The sequence below is a fragment of the Bos javanicus genome, chromosome 1 (genome assembly GCF_032452875.1).
Source record: "Bos javanicus breed banteng chromosome 1, ARS-OSU_banteng_1.0, whole genome shotgun sequence".
Lineage (NCBI taxonomy): Eukaryota > Metazoa > Chordata > Mammalia > Artiodactyla > Bovidae > Bos > Bos javanicus.
Window position 1 is genome coordinate 54,121,211 of NC_083868.1, and position 13,081 is coordinate 54,134,291.

The window sequence follows — 13,081 nt, forward strand, 5'->3', positions numbered from 1 at the left end:
GAAATTACACATCCATTCTTGGAGGACTGTAGATCACACTTTCTCCTCTGGTGAATACTGTCCTGTTTGTCCTTATCTTTATAATTCTTAGCCAAGCCAGATATGAGACCCTTGTTAAGCTGATCCCTTGTGTGATCATTTATCATTTATGGTCTTGATAGCATCTCTGGGTTAGGGATAGGAAACTGGTTTCAAGTAACATACCAACTCTGATCAGCTGGTAGTGATGCCCATAAAATCTCGAGGCCAATTACCACTTATCAGGAAGAACTGCCATGATGGCTTAGAAAGTGTGTGGTGTATGTGAGATGAGAGAGGCCCTATGTGATCACTTCCCAAAGGATTTGATTTGAATTGAAGGAAAATAAAGCGAGATGTCTTCAGCAGTGGTAAAGGTGTTTCCAGTGTCCTTCTTTCTCTTGGCTCCTGGATGTGGTTGAGGTGGTTGGGTCCATCTCCCAGTACAGTACAGTCGATGGTACAGTAGGCTCCATAGCAAAACTCCAGGAATCTGCAGAGTTGGTCCAACTTTGCAGTAACGTCATGACTTCACCTGACAATGGAGCATCATTTCCTTTCATTCCATATTAGCTGCTTCCCACGAAGATCTCCTTAAGCTGAAAAAAATGATTTTAGAACCACCACCATCCTGACTTGAGAAAATACATGATGACAAAATAAATAAATAAATCATGAATTCAATCATACTTTTATGTGATTTTATGTCTTACTACTCACAACTACATCGCTATATTTGAAAAAATGTAGCACATATATGTACAAGACATAACGCCGTCTTCGACAATCATCAGTAGCCAGGGATTCAAGGATTCCAAACCACACTCTAAGGTCCCCTAGGCTTCGTGACTCCTCCCAGTTCAGAACCACACCATATGTGCAGGAAGATGGAGGGAAGCCTTATGAGGACATCTTCAAAAACAAACTTAAGGAAAGTTACGTTTCTACTGAGTTCTTCCTTATAAAGAAACAATTTAACTTTCATTTTTTTGGTTATATTTTTATTTAGTCACATTCATAGCTTTTCTATATATGCACTAATTTTTCCTGTTGTTTATAAAGAATGGAAATCAAAATTAGACATAATAATATAAATATATTCAAAAAACATTCTGTGTTATCACGGGTAAAAGCTTAGTCAGCTACCTAAGTCTCCTCAATACCTGCTGCTACTGCTGCTAAGTCACTTCAGTCATGTCTGACTCTGTGGAACCCCACAGACGGCAGCCCACCAGGCTCCCCCATCCCTGTGATTCTCCAGGCAAGAACACTGGAGTGGGTTTCCATTTCCTTCTCCAATGCATGAAAGTGAAAAGTGAAAGTGAAGTTGCTCAGTCGTGTCTGACTCTTAGCGACCCCATGGACTGCAGCCTACCACCCCAACACCTAGGTTAGCATAATTTTTCTTTCTACCAGGATTCTCTTTATCTTCACTTCAGTTCAGTTTAGTCACTCATTTGTGTCCGACTCTTTGTGACCCCATGAACCACAGCACGCCAGACCTCCCTGTCCATCACCAACTCCCGGAGCTTACTCAAACTCATCTCCATTGAGTTGGTGATGCCATCTAACAATCTCATCCTCTGTCGTCCCCTTCTCCTCCTGCCTTCAATCTTTCCCAGCATCAGAGCCTTTTCAAATGAGTCAGCTCTTCACATCAAGTGGCCAAAGTATTAGAGTTTCAGCTTCAACATCAGTCCTTCCAATGAACACCCAGGACTGATCTCCTTTAGAATGGACTGGTTGGATCTCCTTGCAGTCCAAGGGACTCTCAAGAGTCTTCTCCAACACCACAGTTCAAAAGCATCAATTCTTCAGCACTCAGCTTTCTTTATAGTCCAACTCTCACATCCATACATGACTACTGGAAAAACCATAGCCTTGACTAGATGGACCTTTGTTGACAAAGTAATGTCTCTGCTTTTTAATATGCTGCCCTGGTTGGTCATAACTTTCCTTCTAAGGAGTAAGTGCCTTTTAATTTTGTGGCTGCAATCACCATCTGCAGTGGTTTTGGAGGCCCAAAAACCAAAGTCAGCCACTGTTTCCCCATCTATTTGCCATGAAGTGATGGGACTGGATGCCACAATCTTAGTTTTCTTAGACATACACAAAGCACCGTGACTTAATGGTCTCAAAAGTCTAAAGATTCTTTGTTGTTAACACAACTTATGTTAAATTGTTTAATTCTGATTTCGCTGTCTTAAATTCAGTCATTAGATACAACTTATTCTTTTTTCTAAAGCACACACATGCAGAATAATGAAGAGTGTTGAAGCTTTGCTTCTTGTATGGCAGGGAAAAATCAAACTGTAAGACTCAAAGTGTATTTAATTCTAGACAAAAGAAGGGCTGGCTTTTTCATATTTTATTTGCAATATAGGTGAGATCTTCTGAGATGTTTTAGCAAGAAATTTCCTTGTAGATGTTAAAAATATCATTATCATGATAACAATACAAGTGCAGTCAGATAGAAAAAGAAGTGTTAAGTGCTGTCAATGGTGATAATTTCAATTATCAAGTGAAAGCAGTGTAATGGATAAAATCTAAGACTGTGATATTTTTTAAAAAACAGAAGTCAATGCTTTGAACTCCTGAACCATCCTGCTATTTTCTGGGGACTGGCACAAAGTAACAATTTTAAACATATATTTATGCAATAAAAATAAAGTAAAAATGTCTATAATGTTTTTTGATATTTTCTCTCCAATTCCTCTCACATAAAGCTTTTAGCCAACACAATTTTTTTAGTGGTATAGAATTCTACTGTTGCTGCTGTCAATAGTAAGGTCCCAACAAACATGGGTAATCAAATGGTTGATAAAAGAAGTTCTTCTTTATAGAAGTATTAGTTAATAAGCAATGAAAATTGATTTAATTAGAATGCAAGAATTTGGGACTCTTAAGGGATATGAGTTTTGATCACTAATTGTTAATATTATTAAAAGAGAACAATTTATGGCTCCTGATAGAACACTCTTCAACCTACGAAGTATCTTGATAAAACAGCCACAAAAGAACACACCTGAATTTGGTCAAGCTGCTAGATTCTACCAATTTACAGAGAAATAAAATAAACAGAATGAAAGAATCTGTTAAACTACACACAGTAATGCAGTCAGAAAAATTTAAACTGTGAAAACGGTAAGACAACCAATTCTGCCTACAAATAAATTGCCCCAAAAAAAAGAGAGAGAGAGAGAGAGAGGGAACAATAAAGAGAAATATGAGGACAGGATAGAGGACTATGAAATATAACAGAAAATTCAAAATGTAAACATGAGACAGGATATTTTTATGCTATTAAAAAAGTATTGACGATTTTTAGATGTCATATTTGTATTGTGGTCATGTTTTTAAACAGAGTTCTTTAAGAATACATGTTAAAATATATGCAGATATAAAGTATCTGGAATTTCCTTCACGTTCCAGTTGTGGGGGACTAGGTGGAAGTATGGATAAAACCAGTTTGCTGAGGAGTTGATAATTGTTAGGGTTGGATGATGGGTTTATGTATTTCATAATCAGTTCAGTTCAGTCACTCAGTCGTGTCCCACTCTTTGCGACCCCATGAACTGCAGCACGCCAGGCCTCCCTGTCCATCACCAACTCCCAGAATCCACCCAAACCCATGTCCATCGAGCTGGTGATGCCATCCAGCCATCTCATCCTCTGTCGTCCCCTTCTCCTTCTGCCCTCAGTCTTTTCCAGCATCAGGGTCTTTTCAAATGAGTCAGCTCTTCACATCAGGTGGCCAAAGTACGGGAGTTTCAGCTTTAACATCAGTCCTTCCAATGAACACCCAGGACTGATCTCCTTTAGGATGGACTGGATGGATCTCCTTGCAGTCCAAGGGACTCTCAAGAGTCTTCTCCAACACCACAGTTCAAAAGCACCAATTCTTCAGCGCTCAGCTTTCTTTACAGTCCAACTCTCACATCCATACATGACCACTGGAAAAACCATAGCCTTGACTAGATGGATCTTTGTTGGCAAAGTAATGTCTCTGCTTTTCAATATGCTATCCAGGTTGGTCATAACTTTCCTTCCAAGGAGTAAGCATCTTTTAATTTCCTGGCTGCAATCACCATCTGCAGTGATTTCAGAGTCCCCAGAAATAAAGTCAGCCACTGTTTCCACTGTTTCCCCATCTATTTGCCAGGAAGTGATGGGACTGGATGCCATGATCTTAGTTTTCTGAATGTTGAGCTTTAAGCCAACTTTTTCACTCTCCTCTTTCACTTTCATCAAGAGGCTCTTTAGTTCTTCACTTTCTGCCATAAGGGTGGTGTCATCTGCATATCTGAGGTTATTGATATTTCTCCTGGCAATCTTGATTCCAGCTTGTGCTTGTTCCAGCCCAGCGTTTCTCATGATGTACTCTGCATATAAGTTAAATAAGCAGGGTGACAATATAAGTTAAATAAGCATGGTGTTAGCCCTACTAAACTGTAAATTCCCAGAGAGGGTGGACCTCGTCTGATTTATCGGTCCTGTAACATTCTGCGCCTGGCATCGATGAATGAATGAATAAAAGAACACATGAGAAATAGATTTGACATTAATATAAAAATGTATTTTCTAATACAGTTGTGCAAAGATTCATAGCTGCCTCAAGAAGTAGCAATTTTTCTTTCATGAGAAAAATTTTACCCTGTTTAGGCATAAAATGGCTTCCACTTGCCTGGGACTTCCCAAGTGGCTCAGTGGTAAAGAACCTGCCTGCCAATGCAGGGGATGTGGGTCTGATCCCTGGGTCAGGAAGATCCCGTAGAGGAGGAAATGGCAACCCACTTCAGTATTCTTGCCTGGGAAATCCCATGGACAGAGGAGCCTGGTGGGTGATAGATAGTTCATGGGGTTTCAAAGAGGCGGACATGACTGATATGACTGAACAGATACATATACACAATGCCTGGGGCAGGGGTGGGTGAGGTAAAGGGGATTCATGCATGGTGGGGGTGGGTGACTGGATTAAACAACTTTTAACCTTATTGCCAACCCAGGCCCTATAATTTGAGTTCTGCTGGTAAAGGTTGTTTATTGCATCATAAATTTCATTTTAGCTGATCAGCTATAATCTGTTTTGAAAAATTTTAGTAATACATTTCTATGTAATTACTTCTGTTCAAATTCAGATTTCATTTGCTATTTCTCCCTATATTTTCCTTCTCCTTCTCTCTCCATTCCAAAAAGCTGATGATTAATATTTCCATTTTACTGTAAGGATGCATAAAGTTTCAGAAAACACAGTAGCAGACAGTGACGTGAGGACAGACTCAGAGACAAGAATACTTCTGAGATTCTTAGCATCAACTGTGCCAAAAGTAAACGCAGATCTGACAAATGACACAAAATCATTACCTCGCCATTTCTTTTTCTGCTGATTGGATTTTTAAATACAAGGGCCCAATTTTCCATAGAAACAGATCAGATTTACAGCAAATACAAAAATTGCATCTTTTATTTATAAGGTTAAAAATCTACCCAAATACTTTTCATTAAAATCGTGTGTCTATAATATTGACTTTCAGAGGGTTAGTCAAGCATTACATAACTTTGCTTCTTCCTGTGGGAATTAATAAGCAGAGACCTGAAGGTCAATCTCCTCAACACAATTCCTGAGACTACCAATTCTGACCTTGATTACTTGATTCAGTTTGATACTGAAGTAGTTGTGAGATATGTGAGGAAATACACATGCTCACTCTCCTTTCTCCACTCTCTGCTTTCTTTCTAGAGGAACATCTTTTGTGAGAGCAACCTCTAGCCCCAACTCCATTCATGGACAGTTATGGAACTAGGACATCAACACGTTTTTAACCATTAGTGATTAACATACAAATATAACTTCCTGATGTTCAAGCTGGTTTTAGAAAAGGCAGAGGAACCAGAGATCAAATTGCCAACATCCGCTGGATCATAGAAAAAGCAAGAGAGTTCCAGAAAAACATCTATTTCTGCTTTACTGACTATGCCAAAGCCTTTGACTGTGTGGATCACAATAAACTGTGGAAAATTCTGAAAGAGATAGGAATACCAGAACACCTGATCTGCCTCTTGAGAAATCTGTATGCAGGTCAGGAAGCAACAGTTAGAACTGGACACGGAACAGTAGACTGGTTCCAAATAGGAAAAGGAGTTCGTCAAGGCTGTATATTGTCACCCTGTTTATTTAACTTATATGCAGAGTACATCATGAGAAACGCTGGACTGGAAGAAACACAAGCTGGAATCAAGATTGCTGGGGGAAATATCAATAACCTCAGATATGCAGATGACACCACCCTTATGGCAGAAAGTGAAGAGGAACTCAAAAGCCTCTTGATGAAAGTGAAAGTGGAGAGTGAAAAAGTTGGCTTAAAGCTCAACATTCAGAAAACGAAGATCATGGCATCTGGTCCCACCACTTCATGGGAAATAGATGGGGAAACAGTGGAGACAGTGTCAGACTTAATTTTTCTGGGCTCCAAAATCACTGCAGATGGTGACTGCAGCCATGAAATTAAAAGATGCTTACTCCTTGGAAGGAAAGTTATGACCAACCTAGATAGCATGTTCAAAAGCAGAGAAATTACTTCACCAACAAAGGTTCGTCTAGTCAAGGCTATGGTTTTTCCTGTGGTCATGTATGGATGTGAGAGTTGGACTGTGAAGAAGGCTGAGCACCAAAGAATTGATGCTTTTGAACTGTGGTGTTGGAGAAGACTCTTGAGAGTCCCTTGGACTGCAAGGAGATCCAACCAGTCCATTCTGAAGGAGATCAGCCCTGGGGTTTCTTTGGAAGGAATGATGCTAAAGCTGAAACTCCAGTACTTTGGCCACCTCATGCGAAGAGTTGACTCACTGGAAAAGACTCTGATGCTGGGAGGGATTGGGGGCAGGAGGAGAAGGGGACGCCAGAGGATGAGATGGCTGGATAGCATCACTGACTCGATGGACGTGAGTCTAAGTGAACTCTGGGAGTTGGTGATGGACAGGGAGGCCTGGGGTGCTGTGATTCATGGGGTCGCAAAGAGTCGGACACGACTGAGTGACTGATCTGATCTGATAACTTACTTATTTTGAATCATACTATATCTTCTGTTGAGAAGACTTTGAAAAAGTTAGGTAGATAAAATAGGGATAGGAAATTACACAGAGGGGAAAAACCTGGCAAGTCACACTCTGTGGAGTTGACAGTACCATTGTTGGGAGGGCACCCACACTCCAAAGGAACTTACAGAGACAACCCCTACAATCAGGACTGTGTAAGACTGTCTTGAGTAAATCTGGGCTGGATTGAAATCATTCCTATAAGCTTTAAACTGAATGACTAATTCCTTCTGAGGACTCAGTTCTTTATTCTAAGGATAAGCTGAAGCTTCAGTACTTTGGCCAACTGATGTGAAAAGCCGACTCACTGAAAAAGACCCTAATGATGGCAAAGATTGAGGGCAGGAGGAGAAGTGGGTGACAGGATGAGATGGCTGGATGGCATCATAGACTTAATGGACATGTGTTTGAGCAAACCTTAGAAGTTAGTGAAGGACAGGGAACTCTGGTGTGCCACAGTTCACAGGGTTGTAGAGTCAGACACAACTTAGCGATTGAACAAAGATAAGCAAGGATAAACAAGATAAAGAAGGGATTATGGAGAAAATATGAAGATGGAGGAAGTTACATAATTTTCAAATGCTTAACATTTTCTTTCTGAACCATGTTATGCTAGCATTTAAAGACCAGTGAGTAGATCATTGATTTACACAACCTCACTCCGTACCTTCCAATGTTTTATACAGCTTCAAGCACACCTTGCCAAATAACGTAGTCTTTCCTACATTCAATATAGCTTTAAACGTGTCTCTGAGAACAAAACATACATGTGAAAAAGTATGCCTTTGCTAAGCATGAGTAACACGCACGTACTTTTCAGAGAAGTGTTTCTCAAACTTTATTGTGTGTTCACATCCCCTGAAGACTTTGCTAACATGCAGATTTTAATCCAGGAGGTCTTGGGTGGGGCCTCAGATTCTGCATGTACACCAAGCCCTCAGGTGATGCTGATGCTGCTAGTCCACAGACCACACTCTGAGGAGGCTTTAGACCATGACAGGAAAATCCAGCACTGGCAGGAAATTAACACCCTCAAGGTCATTCCCACCTTTATATTTGTTTCCCCTGAGTTCTTTCACTCTTTCCTGTTTCACCGGTATGAGACAATTTCAGGACTGAGCAGAGTGGGAACACACGCACAAAAATTCTAAAATTACAACTTCAAGTGAAACAATAATAAGAGTTTAAGTTGTCTCAAGGGTAGGATGTAATTTTTGATATGCATGAATTATACATACTTCATGCAATTCACTGAACAAATACACGGTAGCCTATGTATTTCCATAAATGAAGCCATATGTCTGCAAAATTTAAAGGAAGCTTAATTAATGCATAGCACACCACTTCATGTGGCTTCCCTCATAGCTCAGTCGGTAAAGAACCTGTCTCCACCTGGATTTGATTCCTGGGTCAGGAAGATTCCCTGGAGAAGGAAATGGCAACCCACTCCAGAATTCTTGCCTGGAGAATTCCAAGGACAGAGGAGCCTGGCAGGCTACAATCCATGGACTTGTAAGAGTCAGACACGACTTAGCGACTGAATCACTCATCATCATCACACCACTTAATTGTCAGGCGTCTCTGGAGAGTGAGGTGATCTGAATAAATCAGATTTTCTAGATAAGTTCTGCTGCTGCTACTGAGTCACTTCAGTCGTGTCAGACTCTGTACGACCCCATAGACGGCAGCCCACCAGGATGCCCCGTCCCTGGGATTCTCCAGGCACGAATACTGGAGTGGGTTGCCATTTCCTTCTCCAATGCATGAAAGTGAAAAGTGAAAGTGAAGTCGCTCAGTCATGTCCGACTCTTAGCGACCCCATGGACTGCAGCCTACCAGGCTCCTCCATCCATGGGATTTTCCAGGCAAGAGTACTGGAGTGGGGTGCTATTGACTTCTCCTTTTTACATTTCTAAGTGTATATAGTGATTTTTCTTCTAAATCTTTCTGTAATTAACATATTCAAGACTTGTCAGATATACAAAACAGGGTTTAACATATCTACAATTATTCAGGGTCAACAATGATTACACTATAGAAAGATTGAGGGGAAGAGAAGGAGGATGAGATGGTTGGATGGCATTACCGACTCAATGGATATGAGTTTGAGCAAACTCCAGGAGACAGTGAAGGACAGGGAAGCCTGGCGTGCTGTATTTCATGGAGATGCAAAGAGCTGGACACAACTTAGCTACTGAACAACAACAATAGGAGCTGCTTAGGTCTGTGTGGGACTCTGCATTCCTATACAGTAGAGTCCTAGAGTGTCCTTTGGGTGGTTCTCAGCTTATTTCCAGCAAACTTCTGCCCCCTTCCTACATGATCAGCTGCCATTGCATACTGCTCTCTGATCACCCTCCTCTTATAATTTTTAACCTGCTGCCTTCTTTTTCATGTAATACTCTAGGGAAGATTCTAACTTCTTTCCTATTTCCCCTTTGTTTGTTTTATTAATTCAGGTACTCTCTTTCAGGCTTTTTGGTTACTGTCTATCTGAATCAGTACAATCATTCCAGCATGCAGACATCATCAATTTAATCCCCATTAAGCATCTCTTATCATGGCTACTGAATACTCACTGATCCCGGTGTCCTTACAGTACTGGACCAAGTATTGTCCCATAACTTTTAGAAGATGATTATACTCATGGACATTGAGAAATTCCTGCTTATTATGGGATGGTTCCATGATCTCCAAGGGTATATTAACAATTCCAACTACACCTTCACCGAGTCTGGAAGAATAAATACATATATAAATTACGTGAAATTAAGCTAAGAAAACAGAAAAGGCTAGTATTTATCTTTCAAAATCAATTAAAAAAATAAATTCAGTCATTTGGTCCAAAGCATGTCAAAGTTAACAAGTTATAACTGTACTTTTTAATGTAAGTCTATGGTCATTCCAGTTGTGTTTGGTCCCATAATATAAAATTTCTTAATATGTCATTACTGAATTAATATGACTCCTTTTTTAAACCTATAACCTGACATGGGGAGTCAGAGTGAGTAGTGAAATGAGGCCTTGAAGCAGTAAACACCCCTAACAATCCCTTGCAGAGATAAACTGACACAGTCGTCTTAACAATACAGGCCAGACAGTCGCTTTTTATCATCCTTGTTTCACCTGTCAGGTTGGATTTCTCCTCATCATTGCAGAGGTCCACGGGTGCTCAGTGAAATCTATTAAGGGAATATACACTGTACTATCTGAGAAAGGAATAGCCTGATGGATAAACTTGATTTTTTTTCACATTTCAGCAGCTCTTGATGTATGTGGCTGGGCTCTTCTGCTTAGTGCTGTAACCTGATTGGGGAAAAGGCATCCAGAAATCGGGCTTTTCAGGGGCTCCCAGGGGCTGTGCCTACGACTGGCACACAAGCCATGCCTTCCCAATTTGGGGCTTTCCATCATGTTTTCCATCACTTTCCCTTTCCACCCTGCCCTCCCTTCAACTCTTCATTCTGTAAGCCTAAATTTGGGCATCATTTCTTCCAGGAGACCTAACTTAACTTTCCCAGGTTTGGTTTACTGCCCCTCCTAAGAGGCTCTTTTTGCACCTGGTCCTTGCCTATAACAGATATTTGTTTGTTCATTTATCAATTCATTCATGCTCAGCACCTGGTCCCATGCCAGAAACCAGGAATATGTTATGAATAAGGAAGATAAGGTCCCTGTTTATGAGTTTTCCCTTAAAGGCTGAAAGCCATTACGGGTGACAAGATAATTTCAGATGGTATAAGCGGTGTAAGCAAAACACAGCAGGTGCCATAATATGTGAAGAGAGATAAGGTGGAAGGAGTGATGTCAGAGGCTAATTTTAATTAGATAGTCCAAGAGACCTTCCTGTGGAGCAGATTTCAGAGCTGATGCCTGAGTGACATGCTAGGACCCTCAGTAAGAAGATCTGAGGACAGAAAGTTCAATGCAGAGGGAAGAGCAAATGTCAAGGCCCAAAGGTAGAAATGAGTTTAGGATGTTTGAGAAACAAGATGCCTGCCAGCGTGCAGGGAATGCTGTCAGAGGGTGGTATCGGAGCAGGTGCTCCAGAGCCAGGCAGAAGCCAGATCACTGACAGAATATGAAAACCAGTGCTATTCTACATGCACTGGGATTTGAAGCAAGACAGTAAACTAATTTATATTTTAAAAGATCATTCTCACTGTTTCCACACAATATAAAAAATATGTATTTATACACTTGTCCTTCTCACTGGATTATAAGTTCCTTAGCAAAAGGTAGTAGGTCTTCACCATTCTGTCTGCAGAGTTTGGTACAGTGCCTGGCACATGGTACTATAATACCAGTGCTTGCTGAATAAACAAATGAATGAATCATGATCTCCTTGAGAGTGAGGGGACAAGATGAAGAAATGTTCCCCTGAGCTCTCCTATTGCTCATGGTTATCCTGTCTGATTCTGTAATTTTCTACAGTCTCTCTTCAGGGCTCTACGTAATTCACGAGAGCTTCAGACCGACCACTGGGAAAGCACCAGAATGTATTCCTCTGGAATCCAGGCAGGCTGGCGAGTGCTAAGAATATATGCTCATGCAGGTAACTGGCAAGAACTCATTCATGCTGGGGCTACACAAAATGTTGAAAGGGTTGTGTTACAAGACTATGGATTTTTCTTTTCTAAAATTTTTTTACTCTGCTTGCATTATTTTTTAATTGGAGAAATATCAGCAACTTCACCCGAGTAGATGGCACAGAAATGGTAAAATTTCCAAAAGTGTGCTTTTTCCTTAGAGCAGGCATGCAATCCTACTGATATTATAAATTAGGCAGATGAATGCCTGCACGTTAATGGGAAGGGTGGATGGGGGACACGACACCTGCTCCCATTATGATTAATTACTCATCTAACTCCAAAGACAGGATCCTACCACACCTTCCCTCATCCTGCCTGTGCCTCTGAAAACAAAAACATACTTACAAGGACTTCAGTTTCAACTGTGGCCCGACTTTCTCGTGCATTTTGATCAAGCGGTTACTGCTATAAATGAACATCCCAGCTTGGCTTCGGTTTTCTATGTTCACACCAAAGAACAGGGTGAGTGTCCTTGCTTTTTTTAATTCTCTAGCATTACATTTAGAAAGTTAAAAAAAAATCATTAAGTAAAAATATATATTTTACAAACTAATAATTAAATAACTCAGAAGGTAAACATAAAGGAACTATATACACACACACACACACACACACATATATATATATAAAATATCCAGGTATTTTGCAAAACCTAGTTGGCGCATTCAGTATCTCTCTATAGCCAAGCATTTTGCATAAACACGATCAGCAACAACCATACCAGTCAAACATAAGCATTCCTTTATTCACAAATGAGTTTGCCAATTTAAATTTAAGAACTAGAAAGTCAGCAGAATCATGAAACATTAACTGGCCTAAATGTACATTGCAGCATTTTTGAAAAATAATCATCTGACCATGTGAAAATGTAGGTATTTCTAACACTGAATGTGATTTCTAACGTTTAGCATGTTCTCAAACCTCTAAATATTCTACACAGATTCAGTTCAGTCGCTCAGTCACGTCTGACTCTTTGCGACCCCATGAACCACAGCACACCAGGTCTCCCTGTCCATTACCAACTCCCGGAGTTCACCCAAACCCATGTCCATTGAGTCGGTGATGCCATTTAACCATCTCATCCTCTGTTGTCCTCTTCTCCTCCTGCCTTCAATCTTTCCCAGCATCAGGGTCTTTTCAAATGAGTCAGCTCTTGGCATCAGGTGGCCAAAGTATTGGAGTTTCAGCTTCAACATCAGTCCTTCCAATGAACACCCAGGACTGATCTCCTTTAGGATGGACTGGTTGGATCTCCTTGCAGTCCAAGGGACTCTCAAGAGTCTTTTCCAACACCATAGTTCAAAAGCATCAATTCTTCGGCGCTCAGCTTTCTTTATAGTCCAACTCTAACAGCCATACATGACTACTGGAAAAAC

At 40.6% G+C, this 13,081-nt stretch overlaps 1 protein-coding gene across 1 annotated transcript in view; it reads right to left on the reverse strand.

The window, feature by feature from the left end:
- Positions 1-13,081, reverse strand: part of MORC1 (MORC family CW-type zinc finger 1) — a 159,697-nt gene that overhangs the window by 83,494 nt on the left and 63,122 nt on the right. The window contains exons 13-14 of the mRNA XM_061428205.1: positions 12,051-12,194; positions 9,693-9,847 (exon numbers count right to left, since the gene is read on the reverse strand). Of these exons, the coding sequence (XP_061284189.1) occupies positions 9,693-9,847; positions 12,051-12,194 (299 nt within the window). The remainder of the gene's footprint in view (positions 1-9,692; positions 9,848-12,050; positions 12,195-13,081) is intronic.